This window comes from Chondrus crispus, genomic scaffold (assembly GCF_000350225.1).
Source record: "Chondrus crispus Stackhouse genomic scaffold, scaffold_180, whole genome shotgun sequence".
NCBI classification, from domain to species: Eukaryota; Rhodophyta; class Florideophyceae; order Gigartinales; family Gigartinaceae; genus Chondrus; species Chondrus crispus.
In genome coordinates this window covers 105878-116834 of record NW_005179060.1, presented here as the reverse complement: position 1 = coordinate 116834, position 10957 = coordinate 105878, and the positions used below count along the sequence as shown (strand labels likewise).

The 10957-nt window shown below is 51.2% G+C and overlaps 1 protein-coding gene; it reads left to right on the top strand.

Annotated features, from left to right (window-relative positions):
- Window positions 1–416: 416 nt before the first annotated feature.
- On the top strand, window positions 417–6334 carry CHC_T00003237001 (hypothetical protein). XM_005714657.1 is given in 2 exon segments: window positions 417–5816; window positions 5817–6334. The coding sequence occupies 1 exon segment, from the start codon at window positions 417–419 to the stop codon at window positions 5814–5816; it is 5400 nt and encodes a 1799-aa protein (XP_005714714.1). The 3' UTR covers window positions 5817–6334.
- The last annotated feature ends 4623 nt before the right edge of the window (window positions 6335–10957 follow it).

The window sequence follows — 10957 nt, the reverse complement described above, 5'->3', positions numbered from 1 at the left end:
AAGCCCTGATACCGGAAAGAGAGGCATGGTTATGTTGGGACGGGCTCTGAGCCCGTCCCAACACAGCATATCACATCAGTGGCAATCGCGCAACGAATGGCCCTTGCGCCTAAATTGAAAATCCATCCAATTGGAAAGCGCTATTGAACAGGACGTCGTTTCAAGCGTTTTTGTTGGATGTGTCCTCTTCATTTTGAAGCTCTAAGAGTCTCGTGACTCGCGCGGTTCTTTATCGACACCTTTCGTTCTGTTTCGAAGCCGCAATTGGCGCGCACCCGGAGGCTGCTAAGAAGGCTACACGCCGCCACCTCCGTTACCGCCGACACTCTCGTGGCAAGGCCCGCCGTGCCCACCAGTCGTTGGTAGCAACAACCATCCATATCGCTGTTCCACTCTGGGCCGGAATCATACCAACAATGAAGGGCAAGAAGTTGGAACCACATGTCCCCACTGCTCGCCGCACCTCGCGGCGCCGAAAGCTTTCACGCCGCTACCTCGACGCTGGCTTTTCGGGACCTGTCGAAACCCAATCGGCATACACTCTCCAGCGTTCGCTACGGAAGATGAGGCAGAGCCAGGATACCCAGCAACGCACGCCTGCAACACCGCAGTTTCCGCGGAGACGGACGAGACGCTCTACGACGCAAGCAGCAGATGAGGATTCGGACTATAAGCCGTACTCGAAACCGAAGAAACGCCCAAGAACGCAGCCTGGCCGAAGCAAGAAACATTCCGAAAGTGTTCCTTCGGCAAAAAATGCCTCTGCTGTCTCGCCGAACTCTTTAATGATCAGACTATGGGATAACACCGCGAAGAGGCTACAAACCGAGCCTGTACCGTTACCCGATTTATGCGGAGCCCTAGCCAAGAACCAAACCCTGTCTCTGTACATGGGGCAATCTAGCTCTAATTTCCCACAGAATCTTTGCAACACTATGCTCTGTCAGGAAGACGTAGACGCATGGAGTTGTGAGTTGTCAACCCCCGGGCTCCATCGTCGTGTCATGATATTTAACCCAAATACCCTTACAGTCTTACCCCACAGTGAAAGTCCCACCGTCAGTGCATTGGAACAGTTCATGAGAAAGGTAGCAAAACAACAAATTCCTGGCAAACAGCTTCGATTATACGCAGGAGAGCATACATCTTTCTTATTTCTTTCTGACGACGTGAGAAATTACGTGCAAAGAATATGCCGCTCTCACTGCAATGTGGCAGATGGCCCTCCCAGTCTGGATGGAGAGGCAGACTGCATATCAGATGACAACTTTGTACTGCACGATCGTGATATCCCGAATGTCTATAAGAGTGATAGCTGCGACGATGAACCAATCATTTCAGCTAGCGCCTGCCTTTCCTATCTCGACGGGGATAGTTCCGAACCAGACATTGAATGCTTACCTTTATTCAGGAGCCAAAGTGCATCTCCAGAGGGATCCCTCTCTGTCCCAATACCTGCCAGTCAGATTGATAATAGTTCAACCGAGGCGTCTTACTTAAATGATCCGCAACGACCCGCTAGATCAAACGTCGATGAAAGACGAAGGTGGGTGTTGTTGGAAGATAGCAGCGGGTCTGAGGAATCAATTTTTGACCGAGTCTTCATGTCAGAGGCTATTAATTCCGATGGGGATTTTCACAGCTCCCAAGAAAGAGATAGTTGTGAAGAAGGGGAAGCCGCCCCTGTGATTGTGAGTCCTAGCTCACATGTAGCAGGGATCGAAGACTTTGAGGAGCCAGACAAGAGTAAGATGGGCAAAATTCAAAGTAAGACCCGCGTTGTTACAAATGGTAAGCAAGGAGGAGCTCAAGTGTGTACTGAGCCCTCGTTAGTGCCAGATATTGTGTTTAGTCGTGGTCAGACCAAATCGTATGGTAGAACTGGAAGAGGGGGATTTCGTACGAATCCTGTCGGCCCCGACGAACTTCCGGTCAAGAGCAAATCGTATTCAACCGACGTTTATATTTGGAACTACGACGAGCACAAGCGAACTGATGTTTTGGTACCTCTGGACGAAGCCATTGAAATTTGTAAACGTTCTACAAGCCCGTTCTTAGGCGTTTACGATGGTCAAGATTACGACTTTGAAGGAGGGCCGCTTTCCCACACCCTTCATATATTTCCGTACGACATTGTGAGATGGGCGAACAGGAGTGTGGCAAAAGATCGTAGAGTTAGAATCTGGAATCGCAGTCAACGCAGTTTTCGGGCGCACCAGTTTTGTCCCATGTTTTCGAGACTTGCAGTTTGGCTACAGCTAAATCCAGACCTGGCTATATTCGATCCTTCAATGATGAGTCCGATATGCACTGCTCGGACGGCAGTGGTAGGACCCGCTTGGCGAAGTTGTTTAGCAGAAGGAGTTGCAAGGTCTTCGTTGATGTTCCGTCGTCTAGTTCGGCGTATTCAGCAAACAGGAGTGACAAAGATTAACGTTGAATTCCTTTCTAGACTAGAATTTTGGAACACAACAAAGAAATGCAAGGAGCTTCGTGACCCGTTTTTCAGTCGGGGTGAGTTAGCCCTTTTTTTGCTTGCCAACCCATGGATTGAAGTTTATTCCGGCCAGGATGAAGTGAGTATTTTGGAACTATCGCTGGGTTTTTATTTGATACCCATTCATACAAATTGCCCTGCACAGCTTGCTTCCTTTTGGAACAAACGCGATGCGAAGAAGTACATACAACCAACTGGTATCCCAGAGTTTGCCGGAAAGACGATATATGATTGCCTTAGGGCAAATAACTCTTTGGAACTGTACTTAGGCCAAGATACTGATCAGCAGCAGGCGATTGCCGATGCCATTCAAAGAGCAAAGGTATCTGGTTCATTCCCCTACGCCTACATGCTGGCATATTGCGGAGAGCTCGGTCGCCAATTTTTGTCCAAGGGATGGGCGGCCGTCCATATTGATGTTTCGAATCGCAATACTGGGTGCGCTGTATTTTGGGACATCAAGGAAAGGTCGCTTCGAATGCAACCGGATATCGCATCATTTTCTTCAATAGATTACTATCTTAGTCGCCATTCGGGTGCAACCGAGCTATACACTGGACAGAATTTATGTTCAAGTGTGCAGAAGGACATCTCCGTATTCTTCAAGATACTAACTTTTCGGCCAGGATATAACTGCCGCACCCACAGGCCGATGCTAACGAGGCAAACATTTATACCGTCTGCTACTTTTCTTAGAGAAGAGCTTGGTCGAAAGTTTTCGGTTGTGAATCACAGCAGCGAAGTATCAGAAAAGCCATCTAAAGACTCGGCGGGGCCACCAGCCGATGGTCGACGCAAGAGCGGGCGCGTGTCGGAACTGCGTTCAGGAAAAGAAAATTTGAAAGCACAGAGCGAGGAGCCACCAGCTTTTCGTGGCGAGGTTCGGTCAGTGTCAACTGAATTAGCCCCTCCGGAAATGCCAACCCCGAAAAGGAATGATGAAGCCTCATCGGACCTTGCGTTTGATGCGTATTTTTCATCGGACGGCAAAGACGACGAAAGCATAGGGCTCCCGGCTCCCCGAACTCTTGAAGTCACTACCTCGAACGATGAAGACGAGCCGGCGGAGAACCTTGAATGTCAATTTCCTACAAATGATCAGAGGCAGTGGGCTAGGAACGCTCGCCCCCCAGTAGAAATGCCTTGTTCCAACTTTTGGGACGCCCTATTATCAAAAGCGAAGGAGAAGGCTAGCAAAATCTCGAGTATGATTAGAGAGGCTGGCCCGAAGATTTTGAACAGACAGCTTAAGCAAGACATTTGCCAAAGTTTGCGCGAAGATTTGTTGCTGGCCGTCGATTCTTCTGCCTCCCTTTTGGTTCTGGCCAGCAGGGCCCGGTCTCCAGATTTCATCTTTGCAGCCTTTAAGCTTTGTTTGAGGCTTGAAGCTTTAGACGTACTTGACTGTTTTTCGAGTTTCTCAGTTTATGGGTACGGACCACCAGACTTATCTTCCATCAGATCGGATCTTGAAGCTGGGAAGATTTCCGGAATAGCTGGTGTTGTCAAAAAGTTTCGGCATGTTTGCGTTGACCTTTGCCATTACAACCAAGACAACGCACTCGTCAACGAAGCTGTTATATTGCAACACAACGGAGAGCAGCGAATCCAAGATTTTTTTGCGGAGAATCATGACCTTGTAGTAGAGGAGGGAAAGATTTTGTCGGTTGCTAATATCTGCGAGAGAGCAAAGAAGATTGGTTTCCAGGAAAACAGGGTGCGTCGAAGTTCGAGAAAAACTCCGTATCAAAAGTCACCACCTAAAGCGCAGCCAAGCATTCGAGTTCCGGGATATCAATCGCAAGTTACGTTTTATAACTACAGGGATGAAAAAGGCTACTCAGTAATGGGAAAGCGGCACAGTGCCCGAGTGTTAGGCCTGTCCATTGATCTGAGGGCAAGTGAAGCCAGAGCGGGAAACGTGCGGCCGTGCCACGTTTGCAAGCGGAGGTTGTTCCAGTCGAAAGGGGATTCTCTACAGTGCTCCAACCATAAATTTGATGTCTGCAAGGAGCTTGTATGTCGCAGTTGTTTAGAGAGTACACTCTCTCTCAGCGAGGCCGAGTTTCATGACTGGCGAAAGAGAGATAACTGGATTTGTATTCACTGCCGTGGGCTTTGTGTAGAGAGGCCCTTGGAACATGATTCTCACGGTCATTTATTGAGGAAAAGCAGAGAGCTTTCGGAGGTTGAAGTGCAATTTAATTGGCACATCTGCGAAATGAAGGCAAACTCTGTAGCACTCGCATTAGCAAGAAGACTGATCAGCGGCCAGTTTTCAAGCCTCGCAGATGGTTTAAGCATTTCGCTTACGAAAGTCGGATCTGGTAAAGAGTGGCAGGCGAAAGCGAAACTGCCTGTTGGTGCATATCGATGCCGTGTTGATGTCGATGAAACATGGAAGTACAGCACAACCTTTCAAGTCTTGCCCATGTCAAAATATCTAAGCAAAATGTGTAGGCAATCAAGCAGCGCATCAGCCGCAAAGCAGGAGTCCGTTTCTTCTACTAGTAGTGAGGTTGCTTCTGCCAAACGTCATATTGAATGGAAGAAACGTGAAGCGATGGAATCGAGAATTTCGCCAGTTCATTCTTTCTCCCAACACGGAGGGGGGTCGTTTGTAGGTAACTGTTCTCGCACGGAAGGGTATGATTGGCAACGGGCGAAACGTCATGCCGTTGTTCACTGGATCCCTGAAGTATCCCAAGAACCGACAACAGAATGGGAGAATGGATCAAATAAGCGTAGCCAGGAGATAACGTTTCACGCGTCAACCGAAGTATTGCCGGGAAGCGTAGAAATGGATGAGTTTCCGAGGTTGAAGGTGGGCATGTCTTGGCGCCAGTTCGAACATGAGGTGCATGCTTTTAAGTTTGACTACATGAGGAACGAGACCCTGTGGGGCGTACTGACAGGAACAAGTCGCATCCACGGAGTTGGTCTGTTCACGCAGACTGGGTATCAAAAAGGCGATTTCGTAATTGAATACGCTGGCGACGTCATTCGAACGCCTTTGGGAGATTTGCGTGAGAAGAGGTACGATGCAGAGGGGCTGGGTACATATCTGTTCAAGATTGACGAGCACAAGATTGTCGATGCAACTGTGAAGAGCAATCGAGCGCGATTCACAAACCACAGTTGCGACCCCAACATGGCGGCGAAGATAGTCAACGTTCGAGGCCGCGACCTGGTTGTGTTGCTGGCGACACGAAACATTCCACCATTTGCAGAACTGACGTTCAATTATCAACTACCGTACGAGGACAAAAAGATTGAGTGTCTTTGTAATTCTTGGAACTGCGTTGGCGTTATGAATTGATGAATTGCACTACTGTAGGTGAAGTCAGGCTTGTGCTGCAGCACCGTTCCCAAGGTTTGATTGTTGCTGCCGCGGAAGGCGCACAGGTGTGAGGTCGCCAATACGGGAAACTGTAGGGGTGAGCGAGCGCCGTTGGGTGGGGTGGAAGGGTAGAAGAGGGCCACCCCACCCCTGATACATCGGGGTCGCAATAGACGGTAGCGAATATGTCATAAGTACTGCCAAGCTGTAAGTACAGTTATCGCAGCCGCGTCTCCCATGTTGGAGGGGAGCTACAAGATGCTGGTGGAATCCCTACTCTACGAAGTCGTGAATGAGCACGTTGTGCTCCGGGCGACGCAGTCGTCCCGTCTCTCTCTCTGTGTACTTCGATGCTCTCCTTCGCTTAGCTACCTACAGTCTGCTTGCTTATGTAGTGTCACCGCGTTGCTCGCTACCCGCTAGTGTTGCTCACATCTCTAACCGTTACTGACAGTACTTGCTTGCTGAACTAAAAGCTAACGGTCGCTTAATGCTAAGGCGCTGAGTGTAGCTCCTGCCCGATGCTTCAAAGTCGCTGACTTCGTCCCTCTTCTGCTTTGCATTGCTTTGCTGTACCGTGCCCGTTCGTTATCCGTGCCGGTTCGTTATCCGTGTCCGTGGCAATCGGTGCTCGCGGAAATCTATGCATTGTGTCCGACGTGTAATCGGTGGCATTCACACTTGTCACACTCCCCCCAGTCGCCTTCGTGTATTTGGCACGAGAATGGAGGCGACTCGATGGCCAAGCGTAGGTGGGCTTTACTTCCAGGTTTCGGAATCTAATACATATCCAGATGACACATCGACCGCGAGGGTTCCTTCAGTGAGAGTGCGATTGAGCAGTGCATAGGTTGATGGGTTTCGCTTGGTTAGGGCGTCGGCTATGTTCTGCGGACCTGGGATCCATCTCATACGGTTGAGTTCACTAGCTTCGAAGCTGTTGCGAATGCGTTGAACGGTTTGTCGGAGTCCATAATCGTTGCCCTCGTGAAGCGTCGTAATGGTGTCGTACAGGCAGCGTGAGTCGACCAGCAGCTCATTGCCGGTGCTGGAGGCTGCAAACATTGAGTTAAGGGCAGTTTTGATGTAGAATCCACGGTCATCCCCATCAGCACATGCCAATATCTCTGCACCATACGAAGAGTAACTCACTCTTCTCTGCTTGTGACTCGTCCAGTCAATCGCGTGGAAGATATCTGGAGCTTGGTCTGTAACGATGCGTAGGCCAGTGATGACACCTGATTGACCGTAGTCCTTGGCCGAGTTCTGGTTGAACGAAGCATCCGAAAATGTGCACACGAAGACTTCCCGGATGTTCTTCGGGTGGCGGAATGTGACCCATGGTTTTAGAGCGAGAAGCTCCTTCACCATCTCATTGGCTGTAATGAGGCTATCAACACTGAGATGGGATATCATCTGTTGCAGTGTAGACGTGGCAAAAGATGCCTGAGGAAGAACCCCGCTTCCCAGATACAGTAGTGTGCATGCGATACTTCGGAACTGCTTAATTTCAGACTCTGTCGCGCGCTCGTTGATTTGTTTGCGTCTTGTGCGTGAAAAAGCAATCGCTTTGATTCGTTCCACGTAGCGGATCATCGACATCTTGACGTTCTCTTCGCTATCTTGTTCGATCTCGAAACCGTTAAAGTGAAAACAGCTGTCCACCACTACCTTGCCGACGATAAATCGTTTGCGGAGCTTAGCCAGGAATCAGTTCATTGCCGCGACGGAACCGCCGAGTAGGAAATCATCGGTGACTTTTGCGACGAGGAGGATGATGCGACCAGTGGGATCGCGCTCCGTGAATAACTGGCTCAGTCCATGGGCTCGTTCAAATCCAGCATCGTTCAACATCCACTCTTTGACCGTCTTCTGCCATTGGCGGCCGGCTTCGACGATACCGTACGGGAGTTTGAGAAGCTTTCATAGAGTCATCCGCGGGCCTCTCCACTCGCGTGGCGGGCGGACAAAGATGTCCCTCTTGATTGGGCCGCTTTGTAGATAAGCCCCCTTTATGTCAGCAGTTGCAAGGCGGAAGCCGAGGAATGTGACGGGCGAGAGAAGAAGGCTGATTACGTTGAGCTGGGCTGTCGAGGAGTCCTTGCGTATGCTGTCTTTCTCATCGTCCCGATTCCCGTGGGGGACGATACGGGCCTTCATGTCGTGGGAGCCATCCTCCTGTGTCTTGACTTTGTAGACCACGTGAGAGGTGATCACGTTTGAATTACGAGGGATGTCGTGGTCGTTGACGGTGGTGTACGCATCGAGCCAGTTCGAGTCGTGCTCATTTTTGAATGCTTCCTCCAAAATCCATGGGGGGCGAAAGCGATCTTACTGGCAGTGACTTGTTTCGGCCAATCACATCATAAATTTCGGACATAATGTGTTTGCGGTTGGACTGTAATTCGGTACTGATATCCTGCGCGTGCTTTAATGCTGTCTGTGCGTATGTTCCGACATCGTCTCTGGTCCTCTTCTTTTGATGACTGGTGTTATCAGTATCCGCGAGGGTACTCTGCGTTGCAAAGAGAGTTGGGATCTGTGGTGCTGTGGAGTCGGGAGTATCAGTTTTGACTGCTGTAACTGTGCCTGGCAAGCGCAATCATAAGTGCAAGGGACTTGGGGAGGCGTTTCCGTCGGTGCTGTCAGGAGTTGTCGGTCGTTCCTCGAGCGTGGATTCGACGGAGCAAGACATAAGCTCTGCGGTGAGCTGACCGCGCGGTGTCACGCGGACGTCCTCGTACGCGGCTCGCATCGGTCTTTCATGTTTGGATCGTCGTACCATGAGGCAATGCTGCTGAGCCTCGACGACGGTCGCGGAGATCCATTCATTTTTCTCATTTTGTTTTGTCGACCGGTAGAAGATCCACACCTTGTCGCCAGGGGAGAACATCGGTGGTGTGGGGCAGTGTGGCGTGCGGGATTTTAGCAGGCGCTGGAGAGCTCTGGTGGCGACTTGCTCTTTGTGCGCTCGGAGAAGTTCGTCTGTGACTCTGTTGGATGGGATCCCGAGTATCGACGGGCTGTAGCCACGAACGAGTTCATAGGAACTGAGGAGTTTGTTGCCAGAGAACATGTTCGACAAGAACACTGCTCGGGCGACTATTGTCGCTGGGCTTGCATCGCTCACTTCTTTGTCAAGCCTGGCGATGATTGCTTTTACAGTACCGTTTTTCCGCTCAACGATACCGATCTTATTATGACGTCGTGCTGGTTTGGGGCGAAACGATATTCCGTGGATGTCGAGGTACGTTCGTAGGGGGCGGCGACTATACTCGTCGTCGGCAGTGATTGCTGTCGGTGCACCATGGCGATATATCCATCCTGTCTCAATGTTGTGTTTTATAGAATCCATGGATCTGTCGTTAGTGATGAACATCTCGGAATATCCTGTGCCGCTGACGGACAGCGGTAAGCGATCTCTTGCTACTGCGTAATGCGCAAAAAGGTGAAGTCGATTTGAAGCTCCTCATTGAACGCTTCGTTGACATGGGTCAGTGATACCTTCTTAGACGACGTAGGCCGGCCGCTGCTGGTGCAGATTTCGCATGCTGTCTCAACCTTCTCGATTGCAGCCTCGAGCGATTCATCGAGTACACTGGCATCGGCTAATATCTCCTTGATCTCATCCGCTGGTGCGTGTGTGTAACGATGTATCTTTTTGGAGAAGGTGATGTCGTGCACTACAGCCACGGGTGGCGGCTGTAAGCAGACCAACGCGCGTTCGGACGCGTAAGGAAATTCGGGAGACCACCCGGTGGATGACCGGAACCGGGATCCGGGCGCGGCTTGCGCGGTAGAAAAGTAGCAACGTAGGCAGCAATAAAGGAGGAAGAATTAAAGGAAAAACAGAACGAACAGAGCGGACAGAACAGTAGTTAACGTAGCGCTCGCGCGGTAGGGTCGACGCGCGCGGGGAAGGCAGTTGGGATTCCAGGGGTGTAGATGGCTCGGTCGGTATGGGCGAGCCAGTACCGAGTCGAGGCTACAACCTGGAATCCAGAAACCAAGGTAAAAGACCCGAGGCTTCGTGCCTCTTTATTTTGATAATCGGGTTGATTATATAGTCCCCCGTCGCCGCAATGGCGAAGCTAAATTATACTGTAAATAAGAATAACTAGGAAATAACTGGTGTAGCCCCGAGGGGACCAAGTACAGCCCTCATAGGCCCTATGGGTTGCGGCGGGATTACACTTGTCCACGGGGAGGTCCGGTAGAGCGGCAGGGGAGTCCACGTGTACCCGTGGTACACGTGGTGGCGGCGAGCGCGATTTTTGGCCGGTAAGGACAGCTGTCCCGGTACCGCGTGCAGTGCACTACAGATCCCCCTTAGAGAATCACGCGTCCCCGTGTGTATGTACAGTAGAAATAACCGCCCCTTGAGCTGACAGCGCTAAGGCCACCCAGTGAGAGTTTGCTGGAGGTTGCATGCGGCGGAGAGGATCAGCGAGCGACGAAAAGCCAGTCAGTTTGCCCTGCTTTTCTTCCTTTTCTTTCTGTTTCCTTTGGCAAGCTTGAATTCCACTCCGGTGCCGGTTGTGAACGCCCGATCGTTCCCGAGTTCCCGTTCTCCCCTTTTTCCGAGCTCCTTCCTGTCGCTTGTAAGCTGCCGCTTTCCCCCTTACGCCGCTGCAGCGGGCGGTTACGTCGCGCGTTCTATAAGCGGGGACACACTGTCTTTGGTTGGCACGACGAGTGATGGAACGGTTCCATAATCCGTACGGAGAACCCGAGAATACGAGGGCCAGCTGGAGCGAGTGGCCGGCACCGCGTGAGTTGCGAGGCAAGACGCTGGCAGATGACCCGCTATTGTTCGAGCGGGCGCCGTTTCTGAGCGCCAAGGGTCTACGGGAGAGCCATCTAATTCGTTCTTACGCGGACGTCACCGGGGCTTTTCCCGGGGGGCTCAGGTTACGAGCTGTTTGGTCGCGTGACTTTTCCTTCCGCCTCGTTGTGGAGGATGAGCACGTGTGGCCGAAGTATCGCCGCGATGGGCGTGGACGACGCGAGAAGTATGTAGCTGCCCTCGTGCGTCGGCTTGCACGGACGCCGTGTAACCGCCCTATCCCGATCGAGTGGGATTTCGACACATGGGCGTTTCGTACGGAAGGAGACCGTGG